This window comes from Tupaia chinensis, unplaced genomic scaffold (genome assembly GCF_000334495.1).
Source record: "Tupaia chinensis unplaced genomic scaffold, TupChi_1.0 Scaffold143687_1, whole genome shotgun sequence".
Taxonomy (NCBI): domain Eukaryota; kingdom Metazoa; phylum Chordata; class Mammalia; order Scandentia; family Tupaiidae; genus Tupaia; species Tupaia belangeri.
Genome location: NW_006203535.1, coordinates 825,661 through 850,497, shown reverse-complemented (window position 1 = coordinate 850,497; position 24,837 = coordinate 825,661). Strand labels below are relative to the sequence as shown.

The window sequence follows — 24,837 nt, the reverse complement described above, 5'->3', positions numbered from 1 at the left end:
GAGACACGGTTGAGACTACCTGTCTCTTCCTTTCTCTCTCTCTCTTTCTCATGGAATAAGAAGATGAAGACACTTAAAAATAAATGAAATAAAATAAAATGATATAGTGGCACACTCAGCATTAGACCATGATGATCATGGTCTTGATAATTATTCCTGTCCTGGAGATGTTTAAAATGGTAGCAACAGGGCCAGCCAGTAGCCTGGTAGTCATGGTGGTTGGATTCCATGTGACCAACTGCATGGTTGAGTCCTGACTCAATTGTGGGGAAAAAGACAACCACTCTGGCTGTGTGTGCATGCATGCCCCAAATCCTGAAAGGTGATAGAAGAGAAAGGATTGTGAGATGACCATGCCCTCGGGGGATGCTTTCTCACAAAAAAAGATAGCAAACCTTTATTAGATGAAAAACACGTATCATTTGTCATTGGGCTTGTTTTTTTGCCCACTAATAACAATTATAGCAAAGACCCTGATAATTCCTTCTATGTGTCAGATGCGATTCTAAATGCTTTGTAGATACTAATTTATTTAAAATACCCAGCAACTTTTATGATTTACTATTATTTCCATTACTACTATTAAACTTTAATAGTATTTCTAATGTGAAAATTATTATTATTTTCATTTTAAAATATGGAAAGCCAAGCACAGAAAGATCAAGTGATTCAGCCAAAAGCCACAGGTAGTAGTAAGGCGATCAGGATCCAGAGTCTATTCTTCTGAGTACAATTGTTAAGGCACAGGAAATTTTCTTTACTTAGATGGTCTAATTTTATAGGAAACATGAAGTTATCAGGAAAGTCACAACGTATTTTTTTATGCAAAAGTGTGCATGACTTTCGTAATAACTCGATAGTTTCATATCCTGCCCAAATAATATGTATGTTTATTTTTTTCTTCCTTATTTTATTATTATTTTTTTACATTCCATAACTATTTATCATTACCTCATACAACCTGAATTTTTCCAGCATGAATACACTGTACGTTTATTTTTTGAAGGTGGCTAAAATCAGTGAAACAGTACTGGAAACAAGAGGACAGTAGAATTGCAAAAAGTATTGCTTCCAAAAGAAAGGATGGCTGCTGTGCCAATTCCTCCAAGGACAGTGTGACAACAAAACAGTCATATAAAGTGAGACTTGGTATGCTTGATATGTTTCTATCCATTTTATCTTTTAGTTGAAAGTGATTCTGGTCATTATGTTTCCATTGATTCGGAAATTCATGCTCTTCATTTTTAGTGCTCTATGGAGAGCGGTACAATGATTTGGAGAAGCACGTGTGTTCAGTGAAACACGATGACATTTGTTTTGATCATTTCCACCCTTGCGCTGCCTTAACCACAGATCACGTAAGTAATGCATTACCCGTGTTTGTTCTGAGTAGTATAAATACCATAACTGAGAAGCCACCTTGTTGATGCTTGTCATTACAGAATGGATATTTTACCACAGATATTTTACCATGAATTTAAATAATAGCAATAATGTTCTTCCTGGTTTTCATGGGTTCTTCAAAGGTCTTTAGCCCCATGAAGCTTACAAACCACTATAATTTGGATTTTGAATGTTTTGTTCATTTTATTTACTCTTGGTTATTTTTGTTGCCCATTTTCTTCCTTCTCAGTATTGAGTCTGTCTACCTGTCTGACACTAATTCTTCTCTCCATGCAGGTACAATATAATGTGGACAATCACAATCACTGTACATATGAGAATCTGATCACTATGAATTAGATCAAACAAGGAAAAGAAACTTCTCACTAACATAACAATTACAATGTGGGTTTTTTTTTTTTTTTTTTTGGTAGTTTTTTTTGGTAGAACCTAATGAGGTGGAGGCCTTAAAATGATTTAAAATGAGGCTTTGGGATGTGAGTAGGAAAAAAATTCTTTTTCTCTTAGAGGTTTTTGCTATAGGGAGAGACAGACAGAAAGCGAGAAATCACCCCCCAGCGGGGATGGCCACACCACAGTCCCTTCTCCATTTTCCTCTCGGGATCTTGGGCACGCACACACACGTGCCTGGCGTGAATTTAAGCCACTGGGTCCGTGGCTTGAACCGCTGTTGACTACATGGGATTTCAGTGACAGCCATTATGCTAACTGCTGATTCCTTTATTTATTTTTAATTCCTTAATTTCTTGCATATTTCTCTTCTTTTCTCATCCTGTTCTCATGAATGATTCATTTAAGCTCTCCTTGTCTCTGTTAATCAGTCAATAGTTTGTCTTTCTTCCCAAACCTGAAAAGTTAAATATATTCTTATTTCTGTCTTGTTAAGCCTCCTTAAGCACAATTCTGACATTTACAGGTCTTGAGTAGCTTTCCTTAGCAAAGGACTAACTTCATAGCTCCTTAACTTGACAACCAAGATCTTCGATGATCTGACGCCAGTGTCCTTTCCTTCCATCCACTGGGTGTATCTTACCTGCAAGCTCTCATGCTATGCACCATTTTGGAATATTTCACCCAGATGCCAAATGCCTATTATCCAGAGTCTGTTCACCTTTCATTACTCTTCTAATATGAAACCTTCTCTGTAGCCTTTTGTGACTTTTCAGCTGGATATAATCTCTCCATCTCACCTTATCTGTGTTTCTTACTGGCATCAGTTATTGTCGGCTGCCTGCTAAAGCTGTTTACATAAATGTTTCCTTTATCTTTTTTAAGAATTATTTTATTTAATTTTATTATTATTATTATCATTATTTTCCAGTTTGAGCAGAGAGAGACAGAGTAAGAGAGGGAAAGTGAGAAAGCAACTCACCAGGTCCAGGACTTGAACTGCAGTTGGCCATGTGGGAGTCCTGTGCCTATAACCACCACGCCACTTGCTGGCCTCAATGTTGCGTTTATCTTACTAGAACAACTCTTTGAAGACAAAGCTGATGTCCTAGTGCTTGATGACTGCTATAGGTATACCAGGTGCTTACTAACACATGTTAAGTAAGGACAGCCAAACCAAATCCAGCATTTTGTATTATATTTCACCTCTTAACCAGCATGAGAATCTTATGGTGGATGTCTTATTATTGCCATTTTAAAAGTGAGGGGCCAGCAGGCGGCTGGTGGTGGACTCCCACATGGCCAACGAAGGTTCAAGTCTTGGACTTGACAGCTCTCTTATTTTCTCTCTCTCTCTCCTTCTCTTGTCAAATTAAATGATAACAAATAAAATTAAATAAATAACTATTTTAAAAAAAAAGAAAGATGAGCAAAGCGAAGCATGGAAAACTTAACTTACTCAATGTTGTAACACTAACTAAATGGTGGGGCCAGGAGGCCAGGATGCAACCTCAGGCAGGTTGATCCTAGAGCAGTTTCTCTCACCACATTATTCTGTAGCTCTTTTTTTTTTTTTTAAAGATTTTCTTCCCCTCCCCCCTAGGGTATGTGCTGGCCAAAGACAGACACAGAGAGAGGGAAAGTTACAGATAACCTCCATGGGGGATGGACATGCCACAATACCTATTTCTCCATTCTCTTCTCAATAATTTTGGTATGCACACATAGGTGCCTAGAGTGATTTTCCAACCACTGGATCTGCAGAATTGAACCACAGTTGGCCATGTGGGAGTCTCCCAGAGCCTTAACCACTCTGCCACCTGCTGACCCCTCACCACATTATTCTGAATCATCTGTTGAACAAATACCTATATGAGTGAGAATCCCTTTATAGCTTTTGGGCTATGATGTAATGACTTCTAAAAGCAACTGAATAGATCTGAAAGATGGTAATTTTCTAATAGAATTTTATTATAGAAGCTTCTTTCTTGTGTGGGAATGGCCCAATGCAAACTATAAATAAAAGTAAACTATTACAAAATTCATGTGATATAAATTAAACCCTTCAGTCTAGAATATAGATGATAACTCACACATAAATATTAAGACTCCTTTCTCTCTCTCTTTTTTATCCTCTTCCTTGCCTTTCTTTTTTCTTTCTTTTTCTTCTTCCCTTTCTTCTTTCCTTCCTCCCTCTCCCTTATCCCCCTCTCCCCATCTTTTTGATGTTCTAGGATTATGTAACAGATGCATCATTACCTGCCATGTTTAATATAGCATAGTATTTAAAAAATTTATTCTATGCAGCATGGTTCAAGGCAGGTTATCTTTAAGCTGTAGTGAGTACAGTGGTTTGGAGTCCTTGCTGAAATTGTCATTCTGGTCCAAGTGCCTTCCTCTATTTTCAGTAGCTATTAATGGAGTAACTGGAAAGCAATAGAACTGCTACAGTGTTCTCTGACCCCATATGACATTTGTAAAGGTCATGGTGATGTGTGAGTCTTTTTAGCACTCTGGACTTTTGTGACGAGCAAGCAAGATGAATATAAAGGTTTGGACATTACTAAATTTGTTTTGGCAGCTGTGTGTATAATATGGGCTTATAAAGGGTATCTCTACAAGTAGGAGTGATAAAAAAATAGATCTTTAAAATGAGTAAATAAATTCCTAATCCTGTGTAGTACATTTTGAATTAATATGGCAAAAAAAACCCCACATGTGGTAATACAAAGAGAAGAGCCATCCACCTTGGTCCTCTCCTCTGTAGCTATATCCTAAAAATGACTTCAGGTGGGATGAAGTGGGACAGAACAATGAGCTGACCTTAATCAATCCCACTGCAGCGAGGAGTTGCCTTCAATCCATATAGGGTTTCTTTCTGGCTAAGAGCACAGTTCTTTGGCCTTTGCCACCAATTATCGTGCCACACAGGCACAGCTGCTGACTCCTGGAGAGATGCCAGTCCCAGGAAGTCCTTGAAAGAACTGCAGCCTCTCTTTGCTTAGCGTGGATCAATGTTTATCATCACCTGTGGCATTAGTGACAATGAAGTTTGTAAAAATTGCATCATGGTGTAATATTGTTGTGTTTATGAATAAAGGATGGTATAAATCCATCACATTTACTTCTCTGCCTAGGCTGGATAGAGTTTAGCTGTATATTTGTTACTATGTAGTGGAGAACAACTGAGTTCAGGTCCCAGATTTTTGACATAGAATTGTTAAAAAGATTAAAAAAATTAAGACCTATAAGTTGATGATTAATCAATTGCATTGATAACTGAGGCATTAATTATTTGGCAGGCATTTTACTAAGCCTGATTTAATATATCTATGTATATATAGTTATTATTTTCTATTTTAGTTAGGCAGAATAAGAGAGCATTTTCCAATAATAATTTTTTAAAGAATTATTTATTTAATTTTATTTATTATTATTATTTTTAAATTTTGCTATAGGGCACATGTGCTCAGCAGAGAGAAACAGAGAGAGAGAGAAATTAAAAAAACAAGTCTCTAGGTCCAGGACTTGAACCTCAGTCAGCCATGTGAGACTGCAATGCTTTAACCACCACACCACCTGCTGGTACCATCCAGTAATAATTAGTAAATGACAAAATGCTAATACTCCAAATATATTCAGTTAGTATTTTGGCAAAATGGAGTCCTTTTCATTTAGCTTGCTTTTAATGCTCAAACTGAGAGATATGGAGGGTAGTTACATTCATATATTTATATCTTACAATTGTAAAAGCTTAAGCTGAAAATATGGAAATATGTTTGCTCTAATAATTTTGTTTAATCTCATCAAAGTTTGTAAGGTGAAAGTGCAGATATTTCAATTCCTGTATTATGAATGAGGAACTAGCATTTTATGACAGAATTAGAATCACATCTTCTAATTCAAACTCTCTTGCACTTTCCACTTCCAAATGGCACTTCCATATTTTTTTCAACTATGTTATGTTTGGAGTAGACCCTTTTGCCTAGAGATTTCAAACTTCAGTTTCATAGCCTGTTAGTAGTTTACTAAAACAAGCTCCCTGGTGTCTAATTGTTTTGAGGAAATTTGTTTAAGAGTCATTAGCCTGAGACTTAATATTGCCAATAAGAAATGTCAAAGAATCCTATTTAATAGGATACTTTAAATACTCCCCTCTTCCCCACTCTTTAAAAAAAAAAAAGAATATTATCTTAGTCCATCCAGCAGACTCCTATAACAAAAATACCATAAACTGGCTATCTTTATAATCAAACATAGGGCTGGATGGAGGCATGGTGATTAAGGTGGTTGGATCCCACATGGCAGAATGCATGGTTTGAGTCTTGTACCCGATGGCTTGAAAAATATGCTGGATGTATGTGTGTGCATGCCCAGAATCCCAAGAAGAAAATGGAGGAGAAGGAATTGTAGCATGGACATCCCCACCCCCAATTCTGCAGGCTGAGAAATTCAAGACCAGTTTCCAACAGATTTAAGTGTCTGGTGAGGATCCACTTTTTGGTTCATAGGTGGCACTTCCTTGCTGTGTTTTCACATGGTGTAAAGAGAATGAAAGAGTTCTCTGGGATTTCTTTAAAAAGGGCATTATTTCTCATGTGCCCAGCATGTTTCTCAAGCCACGGGGGCCAGAATTCCAACCACATGGGATCCACCTCTTTTAACCACTAGGTCATGAGACCAGCCACGGAATTTTAAACTTCCGCTTGAAAATGATTGTGGAGAAAGAGAATGGCATGAATATTGGGAGAATTAAACCAGTCCTAAGTTGGTAGCCCATGAAAGAAATTTCTTAACATGTATTGAAGGTAGTCTAAGAGACTTGGCCTTGAAGTTGACTCAGTCCTTATCTTGGAACTTAAGCAATAAATAAATAAATAAAAATAAAAAAAAAATTGCCCTCTTTAGCCTGGCTTGGTCATTTAAAAATAATCATATTCCTAATTAAATCTATTTTGGTTTCAGTCACAGGGTAGAGGTTATACCTTCTTATCTAAACTGAGTCCACAAGTCATTCAGCTTCTCAGTTTCCTGATTTGAATTACAAATACAGATCATAGATTATTAGCTCCATTAAAAAGGTTTTAGGAAAGAATATAAGAGATTTTGGTGAGCTTTTGGGATTTTAAAAAATGTTTTAGTAATTCAAAGACACTTAGGTTAGTAGTTTGTTAGCATTTGGAGCCTATCAGTATTTGTATATTTTAGATTAAAGCTTTTCAATGTCTTTCATTTCATGAAAATGACCATGAAGCAAAGGATAAGACTTTGATAATATTAAAAAATATTAAAAATTTCTATTTTATTTTAAACACAGATTGAGAGGTATGGATTCCCTTCTGATCTTACACTTTCACCCCGAGAAAGCATCCAGCTTTATGATGCCATGTTTCAAGTGTGGGAAAGCTGGCCTCGGGCCCAGGTAAACAACAATCATGGAATTAATGTTGTTCTAGAGTATAGGAACGTTGCTATTCAGAAAGACAAACTCTCAGCTTTTCTAATCACTTGCATCTTTTTTGTTGTTGTTGTTTTGAGAGAGAGAGCTTTGTTTTTGCTTTTTAACTGTAGGGCATGTGCGCTTGCTGGAGAGACAGAGACACAGAGAGAAAGTGAGGAATTGCCCCTTAGGGGGATGGCCATGCTGCAATCCCTTTTCCTCCATTCATCTCTCAGGATTTTGGGCGTATATGCATATGACTCAGATCTGATTTTCAAGTCTTTGGGTCCACAGTCAGATATGTGGGAATCCAGCGCCTTAACTATTTTACCACCTGCTAACCTTGCATGTGATTTTTTAAAATTATTAGTAGACTCCGTCAAAAATACAATTGCCCTTTCTCATGCATTTTTTTCCCTCACATTTTGTGCTCTAATGGGTTTTAAATTGTGTTTGGTTTTAATTCCAGGAAGTATGTCTTTTTTTAATTTTTGGGATACTAGAATATTTTAATCTCTTTTTTTTTTTTTTTTGGAGAGGTTTTCGCTATAGGGCGCGTGCGCTCGCCAGACAGACAGAGAGAGACATAGAGACAGAAAGTGAGAAATCACCCCCCAGAGGGGATGGTCACGCTGCAATCCCTTCTCCTCCATTCTCCTCTCGGGATCTTGGGCACGCACGCACACGCGCCCGGCGTGAGATTTAAGCCACCGGGTCCGAGACGCGAACCGCGGTCGACTACGTGGGAGTCCAGCGACATAGCCATTACGCTAACTGCTGGTTCCCTAGAATATTTTAATCTCTTACACCTTGGATTTATGTATTCTTCTTTTTTTATTGTTATTATTAAATGTGTGTCCTTTCTCTATGTACTATTACTCTCTGTTTTGACTATCTCCTTAGCTTTGCTCTGCATCCTTTCCTTTGAGGGATTCATCCATCCTAGTAGCTTTATGTATTAGACGCTATGAGGAGGGGAAAAGAAATTTAACCATTTCTACCCCAAGAAACTTGTGATGCTGTTAGTTAAACATGTTACTTAGTGTTTTGGGCATGATTTTATACAACTTTGTGATATTTATCTTTAAGGAACTGTGTCCAGAGAACTCCATTCATCTTAAAAATAAAATAGTCATCAAAAAGTTGGATGCTAGAAAATATGAAGAGAGTTTAAAGGAAGAATTAAGAAATTGGATCAAAAATGGCAATGAAGAGGAGGTAATATTCATGGTTTTGGCTAAGTGCCCTATATTCTTTTTGGTTTTCTTGGGTTATATTATTCTGTTAATAATATTTTATCTTTTTTTAATCTTTGACTTTCATTTTGGAAATAATTTGACATGAAGTGTAGTAATTCTGAGATAGAATTAAAGACAGAAAGGAAATTGGTCATTGTCTTATCTTCAGTGTCTCCTGAAACATGTGCAAAAGCTACTGGTCTTCCCAGATGTTATAACAGATGAGAATGAAGGATTCTTTTTCCATAGGATGGTATTGTTGATGCCTAGGTGGTAAAGACTGAACTCACAGTAGTACTATCTGAGAAAGAATGTTTTATTTTTCCTTTTTTTTTATCTTAGAAGGATTTTTTTCCTCTTAACGATTTTTATTTCAAGTTGTAGAAGCTATTTGTGTATTAAAATGTTAACCTGGAGTCGTATAAATTATAAATTATTTAAGCATTTTAAGTAAGTTGATGTTTTTTTTATTATCAGGCTTGCTTTATTGTCACAGATTAAGGTTTCTGATTTTTTAGGAGAAACGTATATGAGATTTGATCATATAATTTTTTACCATTATACTTAATTTTCTACCATTCAGAAACATAATTTAATTAATTTATATTTTCTTCTAATTATTTTGTCATTGGAACTGTATTTGGAAATAATTTTTCTGTATGAGATGGAGAGAAACTAATTCATTTCATTTTTCCTGACATAGTGGGATCAGCATCACTAACTGAATAATCTTTCTTTCCTGACTGATTTGTTTTCCCTTTAATAATAGCATGTTAAGTTTCATTTTTGTGTATGTGTGTGTGTGTGTGTGTGTGTGGCCAAATTATTGTTCTCTAGAATATTGATTTATATATTTCTTTGATGGCTCTTTAGATAGTTTTATAATGTACTTTAATAGGACTATTTGAAAGTATCACAGAAACATAGGTTAGGAAACTATAAAAATATTTTAGCCAAAAGTTAGGAATTTATTTGTAATGTAGAACTTAATGCAAATAATTTTTTTATTCACTGCTGCAGGTCAAAAATGTACTGGAGAATCTTAGTCCTGATTTAGGTTTTAGTCCAGAAAACATGTTATATATATTTCCACTTCTGGTTGAAAAGCTACAGAAAATGGGGAAGTTACCTGCAATCTTTTTTTTGTAAGTTACTTAATGTAATGTGTTTTTGCTTATAATTTATATCAGACTTATTCCTTTAATGTGCAGAGAGTTATACAAACTTTACTGTTTTAGTGTCATATTAACTGCCATTTTTGGTACATATTTATATGAAATCATACATTTTATTTAAAAATATATCTCTCAATTCAATTCTTATAAAATATTTCTACTCGTACTATTACAAATGACCTTTATATTACTGCTTTGTTTTTTGTTTATTTAATTTAAGCTTAATTTGTAAGTCCAACTGAAAAATCCTGACGTAATAAGAGGTAAAGTTTTGCCTCCTCTGGACTTAAGAATTAAATTGGCAGATCAACAGGAGAAAAACATACAAATTTATTTAATGTAATTTTTCTGTGGTACAGGAGTCTTCATGAAAAAATGAAGTCCTAAAGATGCAGTTAGAGATGAGCACACATATTGTATTGTACAAAAAGTAATACATTGTGAAAACATGACATAGCAAAAGGTCTGTGCTAGGATAAATAACTAGGTGATGTGACCAGAAAGAAAAGAGTTATTTAGTTCAAAAAAGGTCTGTTTGTACAGGCTTCTCTTGGTCTCAACTTTCTGTACTTGATATTAAGAAAGTTATTTTTCTTCTGATATAGGGTGAACATCTTTCAAATGGTCAATAATCTCCCACTTTTAAGAGCAAAGAGAGTGATCCATACCTGCCGTTTTTTCAAGTGCCTTGAACTCAAAATAAGCCATATACCATATTTTGGGGTGGTGGGTTCTGAATGCCTTAACATGCTTAAGATATTTAAACAGTACATTATTTTACAAAAACATTAAAGGTTTAATTCTACTGGAAGAGGTGACTTTAAGTTTGTTACTATGGAATTTTGGGTTCTCTACAAAATTTACTGGGACTCTTGGCTCTTACCTCACTTTGATTTAGTACTAAGTAGCCCAGATTAGTGAGAGATCTGAGGGTTAATTATGGTTCGAGCTGTATCCCTAAGATAGGGTATTTTCAAATAGTGGTGTATTTGGCATCCTTATATAATCCCATCTCTGAACAAGAAATGTGTGGAGCATGTTTTCTGTTTGGCGTAATATCAGTGTATGCTCAAGGGTACGTACTTCATGGCCACATCCAGGCTTGGACCCCGTCACCTATTAGCATTGTCACTTTGGGACAACTGCTTAATGACTTTGTGCCATAGTTTCCTCATTTACAAAATGAAATGTTAAAAATAACAATACATAGGATGGGGGGGGGATACATAAAATAAGTTATGGAAGTACTCCATACAGTGCTAGAAAGTATTATTGACTAAGGTCCAGTCTGGAAAGCACATTCATCCTAATAGATCTGTGGCGAGATTTAATAGACCAAATTATTTTTAAGGGATCTGGATTTCTAAAAAGGGAAGTACTATGGTGAAAATGTCATCATTTGACAAGGTAATATGGGCTTGGACCTCAGTAAATGTCATTAGTATTAAAAGAGAAACAACATAATGTCACAGTCAAGGACGTAGGCTTGGAGGCTAGATCTTGACACATACAAACTGTTGGCTCATGGACAGGTCACTTCATCTCATTATTATCTTCTTTTTTTCATCTAAAAAATAGAAAATAGGAATAATAATAGCTCCTCTCTTTTAGAATTTTCATGAGTACTATTAGGTTGTCAGAAAAGTTGTGATGTATTTTTTTTTTTTCTGTTTTTCTATGCCAAAATGTGTCATGACTTTTCCGACAAACCAATACATTGAGTTACTATATTTAAACCACTTAAAATAGGGTCTAACATTAGTAAATATAAGCTTCTCTTATTCTTCTTTTATTGTCTGGTATACAAAATGTCTCACCCCGTGACATAGTTTGTCACTTTCTTAATCTTTACTTTACCATTGTGCTAACTTCTATTTCAACTTGGCATCAAAAGGAAATATAGCTTGCTACTGAAATATTCATGGCAAGCATTCTTTTCATTTGTTTTCAGATTTAAATTAAGATCTGTAGAAAACAGTGCTAGAAGTGCATGTCATTTTCTGGAGGAAAAACAGGAGGAAAAAAGGCCTCCCAAAGCTGATAAAGAAGCTCAGATCATGGCTAACAAACTTCGAAAAGTTAAAAAATCCATAGAGAAACAAAAGATAATGTAAGTATTTAACGAAAGAAATTGGTGCCCAAAGAGTCAAAATACTTCATGAGTCCTGGGTAGGGAGCTCTACAAAGAAGTTCTAGTTATTGCTGGCACTTTATTTGCAAATTGAGTAAATTTGGGTGGGAGAATGGGATAAAAATAAGTGGCCATAATCTTCTATTTCTTTAGTTGCATACATCAGTCTTATTAATGACTTGGGAGAGATAAAACCACAACCCAGCAGTGTGGCTAGATGATGTCATCTGACATAATCACTCTTCAAAATAAACCCATTTTTGACAAATATGTGAACTCTGACTCTCAGTGTGCCCTCAGAAGGCTTAAGCATAGTTTATACACATTGTCTGGAGTTACAACAAAGATGGATCACTAATATTCTTTCACTATTTTAAAAAAAGTCTATTTATTTCTCCCTTAGAGAGATAGATGTAGAGAGGAGAGACAGTGCATGTCTCCAGCAGGGTACAGATGCTGCGATCTGCCCTCTGTCCTCAGCCAGCCCCAGAGGATGGGCACACACATGCTTGGAGTCCATAGGGAGGTCTTCAGACAGAAAATGTGAAAACTTCCCATCTGGGTCACGCTTGCAAAGGATCATATTTGTTGCTATACCCCCAATACTGTTCCAGTGTGACCATGGAATGAGCCTGAGAATGAATTGGAATACCAGTTTCATGCTTGAATTTTTATATTGTGATTCCTTTCTTTGATATTGTGACTCCTTTTCTTTGCTTTCAGTGTCTAATTCTGTCTCCACTAGACCCAGAATGTTGATTCTCACCCTATGGCGCTCTCCCACCTTACTCACAGCCTTGCTTAGATGCTCATTATGTCTTGCCTGGATCATTGCAGAGGTCTTCTTGTGAGTCAGAACCTTAAGATTCACCTCTCTCTCAGTTAGCTAACAAATGATCTTGCAAACTTTCACATTTTAAAAGTGATCCCATGTTCAGTAGTTTTTCTTCTTCCTTTCTTAGCTGCAAGAGTCTAAACTCCTTGATTGTTAGTGTTATGCCAACGTACTTTGGTCTCTACCATAACTTTTTCCAGTTTCACTTCTGGCCTTTCCCTTCTAGCAATACTCAACATTTATGGTTCTCCTCAGTTGACTTACTTTTTCACCTCTTTCTTTCCATGATCTGACTTCTCTGCCCTCAGTGCCCTCCTTCTTTATTGCCCCTTATACTCACCATTTTTGCTATTTCTTTTCTGAATCTTGTCCTCATTGCCCCAGTAGACTTACTACCTTTTCTCCTGTGTTCTTGCTGCACTTTTCACAGTTAGTGTATGAATTATAATGCATTCTTATTTCATACAAAGTATATGTTTCTCTATCCCACATTTTAAATTCCTTTACAACAGGGACCATGTGTTTCTCTGTCTTCCTCTCCAATGCTTAGCACACTGACTGGCAGATAATAATTGTTCTATTATAAATTTAAATGGATGGTAAATATTTTCCTCCAAGTTGAACCAACATTTAGAATGTCTCTGATTCAGATTTCTCCAATCCCTCTGTTTATGTTCCTTTTGTTTGTTTTGATACTTCTTTAGATGTAAAGGGGGTGAAGAGCCATACAAGATTGAAGGATATGTAAGCCATCTTAGTAACTGATTCTTTATAGATAATTTTTCATCAGGGCACTAGCAGTCATATTTTGAACTGGATTAGTGACAATTCAAGCTATAAAAATAAAGAGTATTTTGATGTTGTATGCAGCATTATCATTATTCTGTGGTTGAGGCGTACTCTGCCTTGGGCTCTATGCTTTAAAGAGTACCTCTCTGACCCTGCTCCATCTATTTCCATTCCCATAAAATGGTGTCAGTAGAGTGACATGCCCACCCTTTGAAATTCCAGATTGTTATGGAGCTATATTTTCAAGGGAAGATGATGAATGTTGGTTAGCTTGATGAAAAACTTTTGGTTAAACAACAATATGTCAGCCTCATGCTTTGCATCATGCTCTGAGTCAAAATGCCAGACATAGTCATGGCATTCTCCCCTGAGTTGAGGCTGATGTTAGTTGGAAGGGAGAACATTTAGCAATGAATTCATCTCATATTTATAATTGTCTTATGTACACAGCTAAAAGAAAGATCTAAAAATGAAAGAAAGGATAAGTGATCGGGGTGCATATAAAAGGCTAGTACACTGAGGGGTCATGGGTAATCCATTCTGATGATGTAAGAGTTTAATGATGGTTTATAGAGAGGAGTCTTAGCTCAGATGCCCTAGTCACACATGCTGAAATGGGTATATCTGTATAAGTGACTTATGGAAGGGGTACAAACATGTAAAAAAGTGAGGGAGGCAGGAAAGGGAAGCCAAAGACAATAAGTAAGGATGTGGATTCCACTGGATTTTAAACTAAACCTGATCCTACTGGAAGCTCAGGGCACCAAAGAATAGTCCCACTTTGAGTCAAAGAGACTGATACTTACACCTCATCTCAGTTAGTCATTGGCTGTGGGTTACTTGAATATAACATTCATATTATGTAATAAGTTTTTTTATAAAAGAAATTTTTGCTATACGGCACATGGCTTGCTGGAGAGACAGAAAAACTCAGAAACCAAGAAATCATCCCCCAGGGGAAATGGCCATGCCACAATCCCTTCTCCATTTTCCTCTTGGGATTTTGAGCATGCAGGTATACACATGCCTGGGGTGAGTTTCAAGCCACTGGGTCTGGAACTTGAACTGTGGTCCACTATGTGGGAGTCCAGTGACGTAACAATTACACCATCTACTTATCCCATGCTGTGCAATAATTTGACCAAATGAGACAATTGCTTGAAATTGACTCTATACGAATAAAAAGAGCATCTTATGGCAGCAATAGTAACTACTAGAAAAATCTTGCCAAATCTTTGGATCACACCATCTCAAACTGTATTACCTCAATTCTGGGGTGCAAACTACTGGCAAAGTAGTGGATAAAACACCCAGGGAAGGTGTGAGTGTCCAACCTGTCCTTGCCTGAGGAATATCGGTTGCTACAAGAGCAACTGTGCATTGTGGATTGTAACCTCCAAGGCCTTTCTAAGAGACTTCTGTTAGTTGAGGCCAATTCTTCAGGGAATGGTGCATCTAAGAGCTTTAGAAACCAAATTCAACAGCTGTAGCATCCACGGCAAGGAGGGAAGGAGAATGGCCTAGAACTGGCAATGCAGAGCAAAGAAATCACCTACCTTTCCTCTAAGCTTAGTATTGTGAAGGCTGTGGAAGAGAAAGTGACCGTCATTTTAGCTAGAAGAAGCAGAGTCATCTGGGGGGAGAGAGATTTGGCAGGAAGGATACAACAAGAAGGAACAGGAATATCACAGAAGACATGAACATGTACTTTGGGCGTTTCAGAGCCTGAACAGGAAGTGCATTAAAGGAAGCAGATTTCATTATGGTAGCACTCATGTATTCAGCAGTAAAATCTTGATGATCAGAATGATTTAAGAACTCTTGGACTAGGATCAGTGGATGATACAATCGTTACATTGCTGGACTCTCTTGTAGTCAACCATGGTTCAAGTCCCAGATCTTGTAGGTTGAAATGCATGCTGGCTGCATGTGCATGCATGTCCAAAATCCTGGGAGGAGAATGGAGGAGAAGGGATTGCAGCATGGCCATCCCATCTGGAGGTGATTTCTTGCTTTCTGTCTCTTTGTCTCTCCAGCGAGCACACATGTCCTATAGCAAAAATATCTATCAAAAAAAGAAGAAGAAGAAAGAAATCTTGGGATATGACTGGCTGAATATAAATATTTATTACTTACAGTTTTATTTTTTATAAACAGAGATGAAAAAAGCCAGAAAAAAACCAGAAAAATGGATCAAAGCCTGATCCATGAAGCTGAACATGATAATCTACTGAAGTGTCTAGAGAAGAACCTGAAAATTCCTCAGGACTGCACATATGCTGATCAGAAAGCCATAGATGCTGATGTGAGTGCTGTTTCCAGGAGGTTATTTCATTCTTCAGCCATAGGTTTTTTTAGTTATAGCCAGTGTTTAACCTAAGAACTAATCACAGTCCCTACCAGAAGAGAAGTCTCTGAGTGGGGTCTTCTGGCTACACATAATTCTTGAGGGTTCTGCAGTGCATATTTAAAAAGGATAAGGTTGGGCCGGCAAGTGCTATGGTAGTTATGGTGGCTAGGTACCATATGTGATTTGGGTTCTGGACGTGGTGACTTGAAGGGGACTTTCAAGGACCTGGTGCTCTTCAAATCCGGGCTCTGGTGGCTTGAAATACATATTGGGAGCATGTGTGTGTATGCCCAAAATCCTGAAAGGAGAGAAATATGGAGGAGAAGGGATCATGGCATGACCATCCCTCATGGAGCGTTTTCTCACTTTCTCCTACTTCCCCCACTCTCTGCCAGCAGTTGAGCCCTCTGGCAAATTTTCATATAAGAAAATACAAATTAGAAACAAATATGTATAATACACACACACATATACACACACACATATGTATATATGTATGTATATGGTCTATTGGATATCTTCTTCTGTAAAACTTCATGGTCTCTTCTCTCTTTTTTTTTTTTTTTTAATTTGTCAGAGGGCATGAGTACTGGCTAGAGTGACAGAGATACAGAGATAAAGAGAGGGAGAAAGTACTCCTAGGTATAGTGTGGTCATGCCACAATCCCTTCTCCTCCATTTCTCCACCCTGTTGGAATTTTAGACACACATGCACATGCACTCAATGTGTTTTTCAAGGTGCCAGGGCCCTGATTCCAACCACATGATCAACTCTGTGGGATCTGGTTCCCCTAACCACCAGGCCAAAGAGTCAGCCCTCTCTTCTTTTTTCATAACTATATATTTATATTAACATTTTAATAGACCTCTGACATTTCATTAGATACATGGTGATACAATTGAAATAACCAGCAATGAGCCTCCTACTTTTGGATGCATAGGCTTTAAAGAAATTAACCCTTGGGACCAGCAGATGGCGTGGTGGTTAAGGCGCTGGACATTCCCACATGGCCAACCACGGTTTGAGTCCTGGACCTGGTGGCTTGCTTTCTCACTCTCCCTCCCTCTCTCTCTCTCTCTGTGTCTCTCTCTGGTCAAATTAAAATAAAAATGAATAAATAAAATAAATAACTCTTTAAAAAAAAAGAAGTTAACCCTTTTATTCCCCTCTCTCAGAAGTAGTATTTATCTTTGAACATACAACTCTGCACACAACTGCATTTATTCCTTAGGACGTGGCTATTTGTAGCTATATGTGACAAATGTGCAGTGGGAAGTCAGCATTCTCTGGCTATACAGTAAGGAACCTGCAATGCCTTCTCTCTGGATGAACTCCTAAAGCTCTTGTAGCAGGTGATGTCCCTCAGGCAGTGCAGGTCATGTGCTCGTAACTGTCCTGGGTATTTTACCCACTACTCTGCCAGTAGTTCCCCCTCCCCACCCTAGAAGTAAAGTAAGACAATTTGAGACAGTCTGTTCAAAGAATTGGGAAGATATTTCTTGCAGTTACTATTGCTGCCATAAGATAGTCTTTTTATTCATGGAGAGTTCATTTCAAGCAGTTGTCTTATTTGGCCAAATTATCCCGTAGTATGAATGTTATTTTCACTTACACATGTTTATGATTTGCATTAAAATTAGAAAAAAATTACCAAAATTCCTAAACCTCTTGCTTCTTTTAGTCTTTGCAGATGGTGTTTGATCGAGTAAAATTCCAAAGAAAAGGTGCAGAACTGAAAGATTTGGCAGTCAGGGGCATTGGATATCATCACAGTTCTATGACTGCCAAAGAAAAACAGTTGGTCGAAATTCTCTTCAGGAAAGGATTTATTAGGGTAGGTAATGTTTCCATTTAGGAACATTTGTGACTATATGAAGCTGAATGTTCATGAAAAGTAAAAGGTATAACCATTTTTCCCTCCTCCTGTAATGGTGTCTTCTTCTTTTTTTTATTTTACAACCCATGATGTCACTGTATCTCCCTCATCTCATTTAATTGGGGGAGGGGGAGGGGGTTGAAATGTACATTCAGCTAATCTTATTTTCAGCGAAATAAAAATATTTCTGAAACAGATACTTGCCCAAATATTTATATAATAAAATATACGTAGGCTGATCTTGACACATCCCCTTGCTTTTTTATTCCTAGTATCTAGAGAATTTTCTCAGCTGCCCATAAAAGTTTTTATTTGTTTGCTTTTGCTCTAGGACATGTGCACTTGTCAGAGAGAGACAGAGAGAGAGAAAAAGGGAAAGCAAGAAATCACTCCCCTTCCCCAGCGGGGATGACCACTGTGCAATCCCTTCTCCTCCAGTCTCTTCTCAGGATTTTGGGCATACATACATATGCACCTGGTGTTATTTTCAAACCACCAAGTCTGGGACTTGAACACCACAGATGGTCTTGTGGGATCCAGTATCTTAACCTCCATACCACTGCTTTCATTAAATCTTTAAAAAAAATTATTATAAGGTGCTTTTGCTTGCTGGATAGAAACATAGAAAAAGAATGAGAAAGCACCTCCTGTGGGGTGTTGGGTGGCCATGCTACTATCCCTTCTCCTCTATTCTCTTTTCAGGGTTTTGTACACACATGCATGAATTCCCAGTTGTTTCTCAAGCCACCAGGGATTCAGCTGCATAGTTGATTATGTGAGATCCAGCCATCGTAAACACCACACCACTGACTGGCCCTTGTCCATGTAATTTTGCCTACAAACATTTTCACATGAGTTTGGAGGACCCTTAGAGTTTGGGTCGGAGTTTTTTCCTAATAGCTGAAATAAGAACAAAAAGATACTGCCTTCTCAGGGCCTGCTGCATACCTTGGCACTCTTAAATATTTCCTCTCCCCTTACTGGTAGCAAACAAGAGGATTAACTTAAATAACTTTCAGACCAAACCCTTGTTATGTTTTATTTAGTATGTCCATGAGGGTACATGGGCCTATTTTATATGAATTCACAAAGGGGATTTACTATAACTTCTTAGTAACTTTGGATCTTGAGTAATATTTAAAAATGAAACCTGGGGGCAAGCAGAGGGTATAGTGGACTCCCACATGGCCGAACATGGTTCACATCCCGGACCTGGTGGCTTAAAACTCACACTAGGCACGTGTGTGTGTGTGTGTGTGTGTGTGTGTATGTTGTGTGTGTGTGTGTGTGACCAAGATCTCAGGAGGAGAATGAAAGAGAAGGGATTGAGGTGTGGCCATTCCCCCTAGGGGGTGATTTCTCACTTTCCCTCTCACTTTGTCTCTCTCTCTGGCGAGCACACACACCCTAAGACAAAAATGTCTTAAAAACAAACAAAAAAACCCTGACTTAAAAAAATTTATCCATACTAAATTTTGTATGAAATATATTATATTTGTACATGTGTGTATGTGAAAGAGCAAGTGAAAGAGAGAGAGACACTGGTTTTTAATTTTAATGAACAAAACATTGAAGAAAATATAACCCCATACTTAAAGGGTAATTCTGCTATCTGCAAAAACCAAAATATATTATTAAAAATGTGGCTTAGTTTTTCTCTTAACTAATAACAAATTATTTATTTATTTTAAAAGTTAATAACTAAATACAGAATTTTTGAAATAATTATGAATTGCAGGATTGCAGGCATAGAGGTGCATCTGTTTTCATCTGCATATTCTGTGTCTAAAATAGTATCTTTTAAATAGTAGCTGCCAAACTTTTAGTAATTTAATAAATGAATAGCTAGATCACTCTAAACAGGACACTATGGAAATAGTGATAGCTTTGTTATAGAGAATACATTTTTCAAGAGCTATCCTCGTTATTGTCAAAATGTAATGTTTTTACTTTCCCCACTTTTGTCCTGTATTTGGAAAACAGTTAGTAAATGGTGTGCTGCAGTTTTGGATAAATAGAGCTCAGTTTCAGACTAGGGGAAATTAGGCCAGCCAATGGCATGGTGGTTTAGGTGGCTGGATCCCACGTGGTCGACTGCATGGTTCGCATCACTGACCCAGGGGCTTGAATCACATGCTGGGCATGTGTGTGTGTGTGTGTGTGTGTGTGTGTGCGTGCGTGCCCAAAATCCCAAATGGAGGATGGAATGGAGGGGAAGGGATTGCAGTGTGACTATCTGCCATGTGGGTGCTTTCTTACTTTCCCTCTGTCTCCCTCTGTCTCTCTCTCTCTCTCTTTCTGGTGAGTGAATGCACCCTCTGACAAATTAAAAAAAGAAAAGAATAAGGACAATTACTTCATATGCTTAAATGTTAATACTAGCCTTGACATATCTAATAGCCAATATAAAGAGAAAGAGGGGTCAGCCTTGTGGCCTAATGGTTATAAGAGTCAGATTCCACATGTCTGACCATGTGAACTGAGTCCCTGTGGCTTGTAAAACAGACCAGGTACATGTGTGTACCCCCCAGAGCCTGACAGAATAAAGAAATGGAGAAGGGGCTACAGTGAGATCATGTTCCATTAAGTAATGCTTTCTCTTTCTCTCTCTTTCTCTCTCTCTCTTGCAAGTTCATGTCCTCTGGAAATTAGAAAAAAGAGAGCACAAATAGAAATGAGAAAAAAAAGGTCAAAAAGCTGGATTATCTAAATAAACTTTAAATTCTCCTACTGCTTTTGTACTCAAGTTTTTATGGCAATTCAGGGGGAAAAAAAAGAAACTGTTTTGAAGTAAAAATTACTCAGAGAGGTAGCTAGTGGCGTGGTGGTTAAGGTTGCTGGATCTCATATGGCCAACAGCAAGGTTTGAGTTCTGGACCCAGCAGCTTGAAAGACATGCTGGGAGCACATTCATGCTAAATATCAAGGCGAGAACGGGAAAAAGGGACTTCAGTGCAGCCATCCACACTTGGGGTGCTTTTTCACTTTCCCTCTTTCTGTCCCTTTCCAGCTAGTGCACACGCCTTATAGCAAAATTAAAAATAATTACTGAAATATGTTATTTCCATAGATAGGACCTCAACACATTTTAGTAGATGAACTAGGTAATTGCCTGGAAGTGGATTTGTAAAGCTATTTTTGCCCTTCCATAGGTAAATCCCCTTTTTAATTGTTTACTTAAGAATGCTTACTGGGACCAGCAGATGGTGTAATTGTTACATTGCTGGACTCCCACATAGTCTACTGTGGTTCAAGTCCTAGACCCAGTGGCTTCAAACTCTTGCTGGGCTTGTGTGCATGCGTGCCCAAAATCCTGAGAGGAGAATAGAGGAGAAGGGATTGTGGTATGGCCATCCCCGCTTGGGGGTGATTTCTCACTTTCTGTCTTTCCATCTGTCTTTCCAGCAAGCACATGCACCTTATAGCAAATATCTCTATAAAAAATTAAAAAGAAAAGAATGTTTATTGAACACTTATCATGAGCTAGGTACTAACACTTCTGTGTGCTGAGGATACAAGGTTGAGTGGTTCTCAGAGTTCAGGATAGGACGCATGAACAAACAAATAATAGTACTGAACTCGCCATTAATACTATGATTAATACTATGAATATAAATAACATAAAAAAGAGATAGATACTGGTGGTAGAGGATGATTATTTTATGTGTGGTGGTCTAGACAGTTCTCTGTGACATTTGAGCAGACAATTAAAAAATAAAACAGACAAATGAATATCTTGAGAAAGAATATTATGCATAAGAGCAAATAGTGACTGTAAGAGGTGGGCATGCGCTTGGTGTGTTTATGAAATAGCAAGAACAATTAGTTTAGTACCTCTAGTTTATCTCTGTGGTTTGGTTGAAGTTCAAAGAGTTTTTCAGCAACTCTAGGGCAGAAAATACTTGCATTCTATTGAAATTCTATCCTATTTGATGAGGTAATTGTTTTCTTTTCTTTCTAGGTGGTGACAGCTACAGGGACACTTGCTTTAGGAGTCAATATGCCTTGTAAATCCGTGGTTTTTGCTCAAAATTCAGTGTATCTGGATGCTTTAAATTACAGACAGGTATTGCCACTTGCATAAACTTGCTCATTGTCTTGCTAAAATATGGCCAAACAATAGTAAAAAAATGTGAACCTTTACTTCAGAAACATGTTGCAGTTCATGGTCTAGCACAACTGACATTCATCTGTGCCTAGCTGGCTTTTTTATCAGAGAGATTATTACCAGAGGGAGCGTGTGCTCACCAGAAAGACAGAGAGACAGAAAGCAAGAAATCATTCCCTGTGGGGATGGCTACCCCACAATCCCTTCTCCATTCTTCTCTGGTCATGTTGGATTACTTCAGAAACATGTTGCAGTTCATGGTCTAGCACAACTGACATTCATCTGTGCCTAGCTGGCTTTTTTATCAGAGAGATTATTACCAGAGGGAGCGTGTGCTCACCAGAAAGACAGAGAGACAGAAAGCAAGAAATCATTCCCTGTGGGGATGGCTACCCCACAATCCCTTCTCCATTCTTCTCTGGTCATATTGGATACACATGCACATGTACCCTGCATGAGTTTTAAGTTGCCGGATCTGAGACTTGAATAGCGCAGTCTACTACATGGGAGTCCAGCAACGTAACCATTTATGCTGTGGGCTGGTCCTGCCTAGCTGGCATTTTAAACTGCGGGGTAGTGGAAAGCTCATGAGTTTGGAATTATTGTGACTACTACTAACCAGGCAGGTGACCTTGGCTCAGGTATCTGAACTGCCTGATCTTCCTTTTCGGTCTCCAGGATATGCATGAAATTTGCTATCTCACAACATTTGCAAGAATTAAATGATATGGATTGTAAAACAAAAGATATACATCAAAGTGCTCCATAAACATTTGCTTATTCATTTAGTGTGCACAAAGTTTGACACTCTAGATCTGTCTTTAATGGTTTCCTCATTTTTGCTACTCACACCTCATCTATTACTAAGCCTGCTTTCCTAGAGTGTTATTTGACTTTTGCCTTGTAGTTTCTATATCCACCAACTTTAATTGTACATTCTTGGCCTTCTATCATGAGAATAGTTTTTCTGATTCTCGATTCTCCTTCTTATACTCTGGCTTGCAGATGGCATAGTTTGTCTTCATGTGGTTTTCCTGCTCAGGAATATTTGATGAATAGGTCTACTGTCTGCATCAAATATAGATATATCACCCAACACTCATGTTTTAATCAAAGTATCACCCTCTCTTCTCTAAACACTGATTGGTCTTTTCGTGCACCTTCTTCCTACCCAATATAATATCCTTATTATTTCCTACAACTTTATGAAACCCTGTCTTTCATTTTGATTCCTGTGGCAATATTCTGCATGAATTTTTTTCTAATCTCATCTTTGGGAATCTCCTGTTTTGGATGCTGGAGCAAGGATGATACTTGGGTGATCGATTTAGGAATTGAAATACCAGGGTTTGAGCCCTGGATATTTCATTTTCTGAATGCTTAACTAAGGACAAGTTTCTTATTTCTCCATGCCCGTTTTCCCATTGTACACTGAGGATAATGATGATGTATACCTCATGTTATTGCGAGGTCTGTATAGGAACCTATACAGGACTTAGCACATTCTAAGCATTTAATAAATGAGAATATAACTTCTTTAGAGTTTATTAATTTATTTTTTAAGAGGTTTTAGCTATAGGGCACCTTTTGAAGGGATGGTTATGCTGCAATCTCTTGTCCTCTATTCTTCTCTAGGGATTTTGAGCACATAGATACATACACCTGGTGTGAGTTTCAAACTGCTGGGTCCCAGACTCAAACTGTTGTCAGCCATGTGGGAGTCCAGTGACTTAGTTATTACGCCATCTGCTGGTCCCAAGCCTTTACTATGCCATCTGCTGGTCCTGAAGTTTATTATTAATGTGCTTTTTATTTTAATTAATTAATTAACTAATTAATTAATTTTGAGAGTTTTTTGCTATAGGGCATGTGTGCTTGCCAGAAAGACAGAGAGAGACAGAAAGACAGCGAGAAATCACCCTCCAGGAGGGTGGCCACGCAACAATCCCTTCTCCTCCATTCTCTTCTCTGGATCTTGGACATGCATGCACACACACCCGGTGTGAGTTTAAGCCACTGGGTTCGGGACTCCAACCACGGTCGACTACATGAGAATCCAGCAACATAGCCACTATGCCAACTGCTGGTCCCTTAACTGGCTTTTCATAAGTAGCATTTCTGAATTTCATTTCAGTCATGTATTTTCTCAATTTGTGCATAATTATTACTCTGTGATTTGTAACTCAACAAGCATGTGTGATAAGGCAAGTCAAAAAGGGATAAGAAAAAGGAAAGATGGAGAGGGAGATAAAATTGGCGTAACAGAGTTCAGTTGTAAGCAAACCTGAAACCAGGGTCCAGTCTTTCTCGCTGTTTTCCATTGTTTAATAGATCAGTATACAACTGTTGAATACAATTAATAGCATGAAATAAGTACCTAGTAATAATACATGTCTCATTTTCCACCTATGACTCGGTCATGATAAACTTCCCAGGCACTACATAGTTGGGTATTAGTTTTGGTTAATAATTGGGCAGATGCACAATTTACTTCCTCTAAACCAGTAGAAAGGCACAGTTCTTATACTATGATAGGAAAAGATCATAGGGAAGTCTCTCATTGTGACTCTATTCTGTTTCCAGATGTCAGGCCGTGCTGGAAGAAGAGGTCAAGACTTAATGGGAGATGTATATTTCTTTGATATTCCATTGCCCAAAGTAAAAAAACTCATAAAATCTAAGGTTCCTGAGCTGAGAGGACAGTTCCCTCTCAACATTAGCCTGATCCTGAGACTCATGCTGCTGGCTTCCAGGGGAGATGACCCAGAGGATGCCAAGTCAAAGGTACGATGCTGGCCACTGGCTAAAGGTTCTGGCTTCCGTACTGGCCCAGCTGTCATTAATTTGCTGTTCTTTAGCTCTGTAGTGATAGCTCTTCAGTTTCATCAGTCTTTTAATGCCTGACAGTGTCTTGAATAGTATAGAATTGGGTGTAACTGAGGAAAATGATTATTACTTTTGTTTATTTCCCCATCAGACATAGAATTTGTGGCTAGATGGCTTTGGGAATCACTCAGCGTTGTTTTTGTATGTCATTGGCATTATCTTAGTAGTTATGGGTAACAACTATGGATTTAAAAAAACATGTATTGGGGTTCAG

General features: G+C 37.7%; 1 protein-coding gene across 2 annotated transcripts in view; it reads left to right on the top strand.

The window, feature by feature from the left end:
• Positions 1–24,837, top strand: part of LOC102498884 (DExD/H-box helicase 60) — a 61,002-nt gene that overhangs the window by 14,717 nt on the left and 21,448 nt on the right. Inside the window, exons 3-12 of one of the 2 annotated variants that reach the window (XM_027766790.1) lie at positions 1,007–1,149; positions 1,249–1,358; positions 7,112–7,216; positions 8,324–8,452; positions 9,493–9,617; positions 11,599–11,757; positions 15,560–15,707; positions 17,435–17,587; positions 21,591–21,695; positions 24,321–24,521. In XM_027766790.1, coding sequence (XP_027622591.1) covers positions 1,007–1,149; positions 1,249–1,358; positions 7,112–7,216; positions 8,324–8,452; positions 9,493–9,617; positions 11,599–11,757; positions 15,560–15,707; positions 17,435–17,587; positions 21,591–21,695; positions 24,321–24,521 — 1,378 coding nt within the window. The remainder of the gene's footprint in view (positions 1–1,006; positions 1,150–1,248; positions 1,359–7,111; positions 7,217–8,323; positions 8,453–9,492; positions 9,618–11,598; positions 11,758–15,559; positions 15,708–17,434; positions 17,588–21,590; positions 21,696–24,320; positions 24,522–24,837) is intronic. The other variant, XM_027766789.1, reaches the window with a different exon arrangement.